This window comes from Gopherus flavomarginatus, chromosome 10 (genome assembly GCF_025201925.1).
Source record: "Gopherus flavomarginatus isolate rGopFla2 chromosome 10, rGopFla2.mat.asm, whole genome shotgun sequence".
NCBI lineage: Eukaryota > Metazoa > Chordata > Testudines > Testudinidae > Gopherus > Gopherus flavomarginatus.
Window position 1 is genome coordinate 80,225,213 of NC_066626.1, and position 13,076 is coordinate 80,238,288.

A 13,076-nucleotide genomic window follows, 5' to 3' on the forward strand; every position below is an offset into this window, starting at 1 on the left:
GCCTCAGCCCTGCTGCGGGAGACAAGGGTGGGGGGTCGCTGACCCAGATCTGCAAGGAGGGGAAGGAATCCCTGCTCCTAGGCCTGTGCCGACATGGAGCCAGAGCACAGCCGGGTCTCACCCGTGAGCCTGTCTTCGTCCGCAGCCCGTGGGCAGGTGAGGAGCAAGGCTGGGGTAGATGCGGGAAGGGAGCTGCTGGGTGGGACTGAGGGCAGTCCCCCTCTCACTTTTTAGATCCGTGTGTGGAATGAATGGGGTTATGTGCACCCATGTGGAGGTGACGTGTGACACGACCCTGTGTGACACATCACCTCCATATCCGTGCACAGAACAACATTCATGGGGTGTGGGAGGGGGCTCAGGGCTGGGGCAGAGGGTTGGGCGTGAGGGGGATGCAGGCTTTGGGGTGGGACGGGGATGAGGGGATTGAGATGTGGGAGGGGGCTCAGGGCTAGGGCAGAGGGTTGGGGTGTGGGGGGGATGCGGGCTCTGGGGTGGGGCTGGGGATGAGAGGGTTGGGCTGCCGGGGGGGATGCAGGCTCAGGTGGGGCTGGGGCTAGGGGTTTGGGGTGCGGGTGGCAGCTTAAGGCTGGGGTGTGTGGGGGGGTGGGCTCTGCGGTGGGATGAGGGGTTTGGGGTGCAGGCTACCCCAGGGCTGCAGTGAGGAGAGAGGCCTTCCCCCAGCCCTCTCTCGCTGCAGCAGCTCAGGGCTGGAGGAAAGGCACCACTGGCAGGCCTGGGCCGAGCCAAGGGTGGGGCTCCTCTCCCCCGGCCGTGGCAAATCTGGGGCAGGTCCATGCTGGAGCCGGCAGGGAGGGGCACCTCTCCCCGGCCGCCACAGCCCTGAGCCCCTGTGCGGCCGCACAGCTTAGAGGGACCTTAGATTGAGGGGCATCGCTGCTGCAGTCTCACCTCCCTGCTCTGTCCAGAGATCTGGTTTCCTTGGCTTTGTGGACCTCACCTGTCTAGCCGGCCCCTTGCCTGCCCCTCCTAGCCGCCCTGGGGCGCAGCAGGTGATGTTCCCATAGGGCAGAAGCCCGGAGAGGGGCCGGCAGAGATGGGAAGAGAGCCCAGGTGGCCTGGCTCCCTACCGGGTGCTTGGCTCGCCAGTCCGTGCTCTTAACCGGAGCCCCAGCCCATGCCAGCCCCTCTCCCCACTCTCTGCCCCCAGGACACGAGTATGCCCTGGACTGCCTGATGTTTGCCAGCCTGCTGGAGCGGGCAAACCCCGTGCTGGAGCAGAAGCTGCAGTGGGTGAATCAGCAGCGGCTGGAGAAGAGGAGCACGGTGAGTATTGGTGGGGCAGTGCTCCTGGGCCTTGGCATCCGGTGCAGGTGCCACTCGCGTAGGGCCCAGTTCCTCTTTCCTGGCTCTTCCCCCTGCCTCCCTCCCCCACGCTGGGGCTGGGGAACATCTGGCCGGAAGTCATGCTGCTTCCCCTACTGCTCGGATCCAGCCGCTTCCTAGCCTGGCAGCCGGGGGAGGGGACACAGGCTGGTTTGAATTCACAGGCGCCCCGCAGGAACCCAGGGGGCATCAGGTGCTGGGCCAAGGCCAGGAGACTGGATGGCTGGGTATATTAATCTACCACCTCGCTGCTGGCAGCCTGGAATATCCAGCATTCGAAGGGTGATGCTTGGCAGGCAGGGGCCAGGTCCCTTTGCCCCCAGGCTGGGTCCCTGCCTCGTTCCCCGAAGGCCCCCCACCCGCAAGCTGCTCCTCATGCAGCTGCAGCTCGCTGGATAGCCATACCCTGTGGGGCACTGGCCCCAGCAGTGTCCGCTCCCTCGGCACCCCTAAACACCCTCCCTGCACCCCATTAATGTGTCTTGACCCTGCCCTATTGGGGCCCGCTGTTAGGGGCAGAGAGTCTCGGCACTGGGTACTTGAGTAATTCCATTCCACCTTCCTAAATTCCCCTCGCAGGGTTTCATCTGCACTTGGGGTCTGTCTTGGTTCCCATCCTAATCCTGCTGGAGCATGCTGCTGTTCTATATGGCTGCCAGACCCCACCCCAGAGGCAGCTGCATTTCAGGAATCACCTGGCACAGTGGAGTGCTGGGGATTACCACAGTCCAGATACTAAAGGAAAATAGCTTCAAAACTGGTGTATAGGAGCCGGTCTCTAGTAAAAGGAGCTGGAGAAGTTATGGATTTTGGATGCAAACGGGCTGGGCTCAGCGCAGGCTCAGTGGGGACTACAACATGCAGGGTGCGTTGCCTCTTTCATGCTGGGATCTATGGTCTCAACGGGCTGTGGCTCTTTGCGGGGTGCGTCGGTGGCCGTGGTCCGCTCTGCGCCTGCTGACCTGGCCTCGTCTCTCCCTGCCGCAGTGCCCCTCCACCATCGGTGAGGAGAAGGAATACAACCCGTTCCTGCGGACCCACTGCCGGGAGCTACACCGGGCCCTGCAGCTGCAGCGGCTGAGTGACGAGGACTGGGACAGCTTCCGGGCGCGGGTGCTGAAGGAGGTGCGGCACCGCAAGGACCTTTACAAAGCCAATTAGCCCCTGGCAGGGCGGCGGGCGGGAGGGCTCTGCCCCATGAGCAGCCTCCCAAAGGAGGGGGACCTTCCCTGTTGGGGTGGGGAGCGTCTGGCTGGGAAAGGGTCTCGCCCCGTCGCCATGAGGGGTATTAGTGAGCCGGAAACCCCTCCTCCTCATCCCTGTGGATGAAGACGGGTTCAGGTGGCATCCCCCCCTCCCCTCCCTGCTGGCTCAAGAGGGCTCGTCTCCAAACAAAGTGGATCCTTGCTGGTGGAAAGAAGGCGGCAGGGGGGTTAAAATCCAGGATGACCCCCCCCAAGCCCACCCCCAGGAGGCGTCTGACTCCATATGGTGTCAGTGGTGACCTTCGATTGCCGCTGGCTGCTGGGGATGAATTCCTCCCCGCCCCCGCCCCCCCCCGCAAAGATAGGGGGCAGGGAGTGGGGTGTTGGTGAGGTGCCTGGAAAAGCTTTTCCAGGGCGCAGGGCTGTGACTTTGTTTCTCTCGGGGACTGGACTTTGGCTGGTGGAAGTGCAGGCCCGGTGCGGCTCTGGGGGTTAGCCTGCGAAGCACAGGTTGTCTCTATGATACAGGCCCGCAGATTCCATTACACAGTGCCCAGTCCTGGGCCCAGCTGGGCACCCCAGCGTGTGGGGAGCGGTGCTACCCGAGGTGGCATCGGGGGCAGCGCCATGAGTGGTGTGTCGGTTCTTTCCTCTGCGTCCTGTCCCAGCCAGCCCCTTTGTGAGGCACCACTGACTCCTCCGTGAGCACACGCCCACCCCCCCGCGCTGGCTGGGAGAGACCAGGACCAACCACCACAAAAGCACCAGCCGGGGACGCCACTGCACGGAACTCAGCTCCGATAGTGGACGGGAAGCCCCCCCGGCGCTGAACGTTCCTCCTTCCTGCGGCGTGGGGACGGGCGCAGCTGCGCCAGCAGGGATCAAGGATGAAGCTGTGCCGCTGGCCGGCCTGCCTCCCCGGCAGGCTGGTGGCTTCCCTTCAGGTCTCTGTGTTCACTTTGGTGATTGTTCCCCGACTGAAGCAAGACCTGCTCCATGCAACTGGGGTGCGGGGAGTGTGTGTGTGTGTGTGTGTGTGTGTGTGTGTGTGTTTGGGGGGGGTTATGTCCTAAAGGATTTTCAGGTCTCCACTCCAAGCACAAGGATCCTATGAGTTTGTAGCTTAGGTCTCCAGCCTGGAGATGGTTCTACATCTGCCCTCTTTGCTCTGGAGGTCATTGGGGGCGGGGAGAAACAGACTCGGCCTGCTTCCTCCCCCTGACTGCGCCTATTTGCCCTTCTCGGCAGACAAGAACACAGGGGTATCCCTCCCCACTGGAAAGGCAGCGAATTTTAAACCTCCCATGTGGAAACCTTGAACCTGTGAAATTCACTGCTGGGAGATCGCCGTGGAACCAAGAGCTTAGCGTGGATGGCCAAGGGTCAGCCGTTCCTAGGGCTGAGAACGGCCCCAATTACACAGGGTAGGGTACAAAGGAGGGGCACAGCGCCCGGTATCTCAGGCTGTGAGCCAACCCCAAGCTTCTGGGGTTTAGGGAAACTTCCAGGGGATTGGACTAGAGACCCCCTGAGGTCTCTTCCAACCCTAATCTATGATTCTAAATGCTTCCATCTTCTGAAGCAACTGGTCCTGGTGACTGTTAGAGACAGGAGGATACCGGGCTTGGGCAACCAGAGCGGAAGCTAGTGTGGACACACTGTTGGGGTGAAATCGTGGGTCCGTCAGAAGTCTGTTGCCACTAGCTTCAGTGGGGCCAGGCCTCTTTGGTCCCCTTGTTTATGATGGACCCCAAAAAGGGATCCATCTAGGAAACCAAACTTCTTCAGAGGGGAAGGGCCAGAAAAGAACTAAGGGAATCTAACCCACGATGTTCTTATCTATAAATGTCTGACCCTGTATCAAATCTTGTGAAGCTCTTGCTCTTGATGCTGTCTTGTGGCAGTGAGTTCCACCGGCTACAGAGATCAAAGGAAATTCTCTTTCACACAATGCACCGGGTTACATTTGCTGCCCTTCATTTTCAGTGAACACTATGTATAAGCGAATGCACAAGGGTTTTCTAGGATGGGAGGAAGTTCAACAAATGGGTGGTAAATGAGGGGTGAATTCACCCATCATCCAGGGACCAAAGAGCACCCCCCGCTCAGCATTTGGATGGAGAGGCCCGAGGCCTAGTTATAAACAGCTTTGTCCCCATGGAAGCTGCAGTGGGGGATAAATGTTTGCAGACCCAGACTTTTAAGTGGGCAGGGCATGATGGAGGCCGCTTGATTGCAGGGGGTGTTTCTCTGAAGAGGGGTTAGAAAAGGGGAGTATAAGATGGATTTAGTGGGTTGAACTGGCCTGGTTACTTTGCAAAGCTTCTCCTATGTCCACACTCGTGTGTGCGCGTGTGCGTGTGCGCAGCCACGGAATTGTGCCACTGGCATGTGCGTGATACACAATCCCTGGAGAAGCGGCTGCCCCCTGAGTGGGGCCAGGGATGCTGCAGCAGAAGGGCTAGGACATGTGCCCCGAGCCTTGTCCTGAACAATGAAGGGGCTCCTGGGTCTCTGTCACGCTGCTGCAGTCTCAGACCTCCCGTTCAGCCATCCTGTCTAGCCAAGCAAAGGGGCTGTTAAAGCCCAGAGGGGGATGAAACAGCCTGGCTGGGTGGGAGTGGGGCATTCCTGGCCTCTGCTCTGCGCTTTGAGGAGGAGCTGGCTAAGTGGCAGCCCAGCCTCAGATCAGAAGGCCCTAGATACGCTCCACTGCACAGTAGGGGCTGGAGAGGCAATGCCAGCGGGTGAGGGGACAGGATGTTTGGGGCTTGGAGGGTCTTTGTTAATGTCAAATGTTACCAATTGCTCACTTTGCCTGTCTGGCAGAGGGGAGGCAGCTAGTCAGGTGAGTGGAGGGCAGAGAGCCAGGACTCCTGGGTTCTATTCCTGGCCCTGGGAGCGGAGTGGAGTCTAGTGGTTAAAGGAGAGGAGTTGGGGGACCGGGAGCCAGGACTCCTGGTTCTATTTCTGGCTTTACCGTTGATTCCCTGTTGGGTTAGTCACTTCCCACTTCAGTACCTCAGTCTCCCCCCCCCCCCCGAAATCACAATCCTACTGCCCAGTCTCCCAGGGACGTCATGCGTTTGTGACTCCATGTGAAGGGTTTTGGAGACGTAAAAGCCCTACACGCTGTAAGCACTAAGTGGGGATGGGTCAGGATGTGGGTTTCTCCAGGGGGTTCTGGTGACTCTACCTTGGCTCTCAGGGTTTATATTGTTACCAAAACTCCCTTGATTAAAAATGCAGCCTTATCAGGAGAAAAACATGGTCTAGTGGCTAGAGCACAGGACATTGGGGTTCCATTCCCAGCTCCTGCTGGCTGACCTTGAACAGCTCGCAGTACTATGTGCCTCAGTTTCCCCATCTGTGAAATGGGGCAAATACCTGCCTGACTGTGGTTGTGGGGCTCCCTGTTGTCTGTAAAGCGCCCAGAGGCTGGGCAGTGCCGCAGAAGCATAGCATTAGAGATGATACACTAGGTCGGGATTTATTCCATCTGTTTTTCCCCCCCCTCCCTTTCTCTTACTGTTGGAAATAGATTGCTACAAACGATTCCAAACTGTGAGGCTTTAGCTGAGCCAGGCAGCACTGGAGGCAGTGGGTGTGGCGTAGGGCGCTCAGAGATGGGCTGAGAGCATGAAGCCTCTTGTATTCAGTGTACTGTGTTCGCTGTGGATTGTAAAAATGCCAATAAATCAACTCTTCGGTTTTACTGGTTTTTAGTGCAATGGGTCTGTCAGGACACAGAGAACGTTGTGTTCGTGCCAGCGCTGGCGTAAAGCAGGCCCGGCCTGGGAAACCTCCCAGCACAGCTGTGCCAATGCATCTCAGCGCCAGCCCCCAGCCTGCGCCTGCTGTTCGTGTCACAGGCTCCCTGCTAGTGCTCCTTGGGCCTGGTCTGCAGAGCCTCTCAGTCCTAACCTGGGCATCTCTGTTACTCTCCTCTGCCTCTCCTGACGGGAGGCAGCCAGTCATGCTGAAGTGGAGTGTGTGTGGGGGGGTCCTATGGACAGACTCCCCATTGGGATGATCCCATCAAGTTGAACAGAGGAACTGAGCAGAGAAATCCAGGCCATGCTTTTGAATTCTGTAGAGTGGGAGGGATAGCTCGGTGGTCTGAGCATTGGCCTGCTCAACCCAGGGCTGTGAGTTCAATCCCTGAGGGGACCATTTAGAAATCTAGGGGAAAAAATCTGTCTGGGGTTGGTCCTGCTTTGAGCAGGGGGTTGGACTAGGTACCTCCTGAGATCCCTTCCAGCCCTGCTATTCTATGAGCCAGGCTCTGGCCTAGGCTATAGGACTGCAGCTGCCTTCTAGCCCCCTCTGGGCTTCATCACCATTGAATCCCATCTGGGTTTCCCCTATGCCCAGTCTGAGGCCAGCGAATTCGCTTCACTGGTGCCCTGCAGCAGGGGCCGATTCCTGGGCTCCAGAGAGAAAAGGTGAGTTTAACCCTGTATGCTCCTTCCTCTGTCCCAGGAGCTGCATGCGCTGATTGAAGAGAAATAGCAGAAACACGAGCAAAGCCCAGTCTCTGGGGTCCTTTAACAAGGCACCTACCCCTCCAATCCGGTAACCAACGGGTTGCTGTATCTTCCAGCTTGGGATCGACATCCTGATCGTTCTCCCCAGCCTTCATGCAGCTTCACTGACCTTTGGCCTGTCCCTGCGGCTAACCCAGGCCTGGGGTCTGAGAGGTGGTGAAATGGGCTCTCTCTACAGGGAGCTGATATCCTGGGGAAGGGGATCCTTCACTCTCCACAACCCCCCCTACAAATGGCCGGTGGGAAAACTCCTGCCTGGTGCCTGTCATCAATGTTCTCCCTGCTGGCTGGGGCAATGGATAAGCTCCTGCGTGATCTGACTGAACCAGCCGTGCCACAGAACAGGGTTAGCAGGGGGTCTTCAGCTTTCTCTCACCCTCTGGTGTGGGGCTGGATCCCACTGTAAGGGGGGCAGACTCCCAGGGCTGAGGGTGCAGGTGGGAGGGGAAGAGGAGAGGTGGGCGGGATCTGCAGCTGGCAGAGCACGGGGGGTGGGGAGCAGAGGGGCACAAAGCCCAGAGATGAGCCGCAGGTCAGGGCAAATTTGTGCAGGACAGTGAGGAGGCCCCACAAGCACGGGGGGCAGCCAGTGGTGGGTAGGACGCGGGGGCAGAGCAGAGAGGGAGGAAGATGGTTGCGGTGGGCTGGTGATTCTTGGTGGCATCCAGTGCCCCTTGGTCCCCCAGGCTGGAAGGGGAGGTGGGCTCCAGCTGGTCCCTTTGGCCTGCGTTCCAGAGGGCGAGCGCCTGCAGCGTCCGTTAGCATCAAGGGGGGTTGGGGGTTGGGTTGCTAGTGCTCTGCTCCATGCAGAGAGCCAGGGCCATGAATGAGCCAGGCAGACCGGCCTCCCCAATCCCACGGAGGCTGAGGGAAACTGACCCTCCCCACCCCCCACCGCCCTTGCTGGATCTGTGCAGTGGACCCGGGACCTTTGCCTTCCATGACTGTTTAAAATCCAGCCCCTTTAGCCGGCATGAAATTCCATCGGCCGGGAACCTCAGCCAGGTAAATGGCCCCTGGATCCTGTCCAGACAACTCCCTGCCAGGTCCCAGTGGGGCTAGAGATATGGGGTTAGCTGTCCCCCCCTCCACTCCCAGGGGTCAGTCTCTGGGCTTCTGCGCGTTAGCCTGTAGCTGCCTGAGCAGAGCTGCGGTGCATGTATCTTCAATCCCAGGTGTGTCGGGCAGCCCTAGCCCAGCCAGACCGGCAGATCTGACCCCACAGAGACTTCCTCTCCCGGTTAACCCAGCGTGGGGGATCCCGCCTGTGGCACAACCTTTGTTGTGTTATTACTTAAATGCTGGCAGGTAGAGACCTGTCCAAAGGTGAGCGGGGGCCTGAGTAGTGACGAGACAACGGGGATGGAGCAAATGAGGAAATGAGAGGGGTGGGACTAGATGTGTGTAGACTGGGGAATGGAGATCACCCCCTCCCTCACCAGGACCAGCTGCCAAGGCTCTGAGGGCGTCCAGGCAGCGGTGAGGCTTGGCGGAGAAGGCTGCGACTGTCTGACGTGGTGGATGGCGTTTGTGCCACGCACAAGGGGCAGCTTGGGAGATGGCTGGAAGAGCTCATGGGAGAAGAGGACAAGGGGGCACTTGAGGCTGGCATGGGTGGCAGAGCAGAGGCACGAGGATAGCGTAGCTGATGGGTGTGGCAGGGGACTGTCATGCAGGGCCTCGGAGTGGCAGCAAGTTGTAGCTGATGCGACGGAGAAGGGGGAGCAGCGGGAAAGGGGGTCTTGACAGCAGCATGTTGCATGGATTTGGGGGTGAGGGTGCAGCAGCCAAGCCACCCTATTCCCCGGTGTCGGAGGTTCTGGGCAGTTGCAAGGCTGGTGTTCCTCAGCTCTGGGCGAGGTGGGGATCTCGGGGCAGAGCAGAGGCAGGAGGCAGAGGCCTCTGAATTGGCTCTGCCTGGCATCACCACAGCTGGGGTAGACTTTGAACAATTGACTTGGCCTCGTGCCGCGCCTTGGGGGAGGAGGCGTTGGGTTCCTCTCGGCCAAAAGCGGTGTGTGTTCATCCACGCAGCGCCCACTAGTACCCTGCTTGGGGCCAGCACAGACTCAGTGGGGAGGGTGCCCCCTGCTCAGCCCCACACATCCCCCTCTGGAGCACAGCCCCCACCCCAGTACCAGGCCGGGGTATTAGACTGGTCACGGGCCTGGGGAGGAGAGCGCCCCCCTGCTGACTCACAGGTCTCATTCGCTGCCGTGTACCGTGGGTTTTCCCCTGGGAATCTCCCATCCCAGTACTGCTCAGCCTGGAGCCTGTCTGGCGTCGCCCTCGCGTCTCTTTCCGGTTGTTTACGGCGTTATTGTGGCATCATGGAAATGTGGTTTTGTTTTTAATGGTGCTGTGCTAAGCTCCCCACCTGAATGGCTGTCTTGCAAAGGGGAACCATTGCCCTGAGCGCTGGGGAAGGAGTCCAGGGCTCCCACTGGATGCTCCCTAAGGGTCAGGCCCTTGCAGGGTGTTGGCCGTGCTTGGCATAAGGGGGCCGAAAGGACCTAGAGCACTGAGCAGTGGAACAAAGGTAGTGGGCGGGCGGGACTGATGCAATGTATCCAGCAAGGAACAAAGGGTGCAGCCAGACGTACAGGAGGTGGAGGGGGCTCTATCCTGGGAAGCAGAGACTGAAAAGGACTTGGGGGTTTGGGAGTCGTGGTGGATAATCAGCTGAACACAAGCTCCCAGGACAATGCCATTGCCAAGGGGCCTGATGCAAGCCTGGGATGGATACCCGGGAAGCGCGAGGAGCAGGGAGGTTATTTTCTGTCTGGATTTGGCACTGGTGCGACTGCTGCTGGATCCTGTGCCCAGTTCCGGAGCCCCCAGTTCAAGAAGGGTGTAGATAAATACAAAGGGTCAGAGAAGAGCCACGAGAATCATTTCAAGGGCTGGAAAACCTGCCTGAGAGTGAGAGACTCCAAGAAACCCAGCTGTATAACTGACCAAAGAGCAGGTGAAGAGGCGCCTTGATCCCAGTCTGAAAGTACCAATACGGGGAACAAATATTTGACAGTGGCCTCTCCCATCTAGCAGAGGAAGGTCTAACATGAGCCGATGGCTGGAAGTTGAAGCTGGACAAATTCAGATTGAAAATAAGGCATAAATGTTACCAGTGAGCATAATTAACCAGCGGACCGATTCACTGCGGGAGGGCCAGGGCCGATTCGCCATCACTGGCAGTTTGAGATGTTTTTTCAAACAGATGTTCCGGTTCCGAAGGCATGATCTGGGCACAGGTCTCTCCGGGAGATCAGACTCGAGGATCCCAACGGTTCTTGCTGGCCTTGGAATCTCTGAATCTGTGATGTGGGTCCCTCCCTCCCATTCATGGGGTGCGACTTCCCCCTTGTGACGCTTCCCTCTCCCTGCAGCCTCTTCTGCACCGGCTCTGCTAGGGTGACTGCAGTGTCTGCCTCCCTGGGGTGTCCCACAGGCTGAAGCTGGTCCCAGTGCTTCATTCAAAGGCCAACAATCCTGTTTTTTAAATGTCCTCCATGTAAGATTAAATTTGTTAGTAATTTCACCAAAATGAACATGATTGTTATAAAATTCAATCCAATTAGTAATTATTTGTTAATTAACTAGCAGAATAAAGAGCTAGACTGTAAGTGACAACACATTTTTCCAACCCAACCCCCCTCCCCCAATGACACATCTCTGCGACCATTAGACTGTTCAGAAGTAGCTGGGATATTGCAAGGCAGCCAGCTGATTGCTGGTGCTTTATACGTCTCTGTTGTAGGGTTCCTAACAAAGAAAATGCCCAGTAGAAATGAGGGTATGAGACTCGGCAGAGTTTGGGCCAGAAATGAAGCTTCAGCATTGGCAGGGTCATGCCCTTGTCTCTGGATAATGGCATCATGGGGGCAGGGACATGTCAGTCGGGAGCCCCTGGAAGTGCTTCCTCACACAGAGCCAGTCAAAGCCCAGGGCCTTATTGGAATATTTTTAAAGATTTTGGCCTTTGAATGAGGAATTGGGAATCACAAATAACTGGGTCTAAGAACATAAGAGCAGCCAGACGGGGTCAGACCAAAGGTCCATCTAGCCCAGTGTCCTGTCTACCGACAGTGGCCAGTGCCAAGTGCCCCAGAAGGAATGAACAGAACAGGGAATCATCAAGTGATCCACCCCCCTGTCATCCATTCCCAGCTTCTGGCAAACAGAGGCTAGGGACACCATCCCTGCCCATCCTGGCTAATAGCCATTGATGGACCTGTCCTCCATGAACTTACCTAGTGTTTTTTTTAACTCTGTTGTAGTCTTGGCCTTCACAACATCCTCTGGCAAGGAGTTCCACAGGTTGACAGTGCACTGTGTGAAAAAATACTTCCTTTTGTTTATTTTGAACCTGCTGCCTATTAATTTCATTGGATGATCCCTGAATCTTGTGTTAAGTGAAGAGTTGAATAACACTTCCTTATTCACTGTCTCCACACCTGTCATGATTTTATAGCCCTCTGTCATATCCCCCCTTAGTCGCCTCTTTTCTAAGCTGAAAAGTCCCAGTCTTATTAATCTCTCCTCATACGGAAGCTGTTCCAGACCCCTAATCATTTTTGTTGCCCTTTTTTGAACCTTTTCCCGTTCCAATATATCTTTTTTTTTAGGTTGGGTGACCACATCTGCACGCAGTATTCAAGGTGTGGGCCTACCATGGATTTATACAGAGGCAGTATGATATTTTCTGTCTTATTATCTATCCCTTTCTAATGGTTCCTAACCTCTGTTTGCTTTTTTGACGGCCGCTGCATATTGAACTGATGTTTTCAGAGAACTATGCACAGTGACTCCAAGATCTCTCTCAAGTGGTAACAGCTAATTTATTGAGATCAGCTCCTCCTGCCACCATCATCAGCCTTGAGCAAGGTGATGACTTAGTTTTTGCAAACACACCCTGAGTCATCTCCTCCGATTCCACCTACATCTGAGCTGGGAAGGAGTGGCGCATTCTGGGCCTGTGAAATAAATGCCATCAAACACAGCATAAAGGGAGGGAGAAATTTAAACTTCTGTATCTTAATCTCCATTCCCAGTGGTTCTCCCCCATTCCTCATTTAGGACTGGCTGCTAGTTTATGGGTCAGGGAAGCCGAGCGACACAGGGTGTTCACCAAGGAACTCTGGGCTGATTTGGGGGGCTGCAGGGTGTTATGCAAAATTGGCATAAGAACAACCACAGTGGGTCAGACCAATGGTCCATCCAGCCGATCCTGTCTTCCGCCAGTGGCCGGTGACTGGTGCAAATGAACAGACTAGGCCATCATGGAGTGGTTAATGGTGCTTTGGAGGCACTTAGAGGGGAGACCTTGACCTGTATGCATGACACCTCATCTTCCTCCTCCGGGGATCCTACGTGGTAGTGATGGGAAAAGCCTCTTAGATCGCTCACTCTGCATCTGCGATAGATCCAATATCTGTCTCCGCAGCTCCAGGGGAGCGGAGGGAACAGCCTGGTGGGAGCTGTAGGCTCCAGGTGCTCCCTGCTCAGAATTTGAAGGGAGCGTGGCTGTGACCTGTTCTGTTGGGGAGGCAGCCCCGAGGTTCCTGGGGGCCCAGCAAGGGGGAATGTTAGCCCCCCTCCCCATCACAGAGAGCGTGGGTCTCGTCCCTGGCAAGGGGAGAAGGGTTACAGTGGACGAGAAGCTGGATATGAGTCAATTGTGCCCTTGTTGCCAAGAAGGCTAACGGCATTTTGGGCTGTATAAGTAGGGACATTACCAGCAGATGGAGGGACGTGATCATTCCCCTCTATTCGACATTGGTGAGGCCTCATGTGGAGTACTGTGTCCAGTTTTGGGCCCCACATTAGAAGAAAGATGTGGAAAAATTGGAAAGAGTCCAGTGGAGGGCAACAAAATGATTAGGGAGCTGGAGCACATGACTTATGAGGAGAAGCTGAGGGAACCGGGATTGTTTAGTCTGCGGAAGAGAAGAATGAGGGGGGATTTGATAGCTGCTTT

General features: G+C 56.8%; 1 protein-coding gene across 1 annotated transcript in view; it reads left to right on the plus strand.

Annotated features, from left to right (window-relative positions):
• LOC127030492 (probable hydrolase PNKD) overlaps positions 1 to 6,267 on the plus strand; it is a 29,791-nt gene extending 23,524 nt beyond the window's left edge. The window contains exons 8-9 of the mRNA XM_050917132.1: positions 1,172 to 1,287; positions 2,335 to 6,267. Coding sequence (XP_050773089.1) covers positions 1,172 to 1,287; positions 2,335 to 2,508 — 290 coding nt within the window. The 3' untranslated portion in view covers positions 2,509 to 6,267. The remainder of the gene's footprint in view (positions 1 to 1,171; positions 1,288 to 2,334) is intronic.
• The last annotated feature ends 6,809 nt before the right edge of the window (positions 6,268 to 13,076 follow it).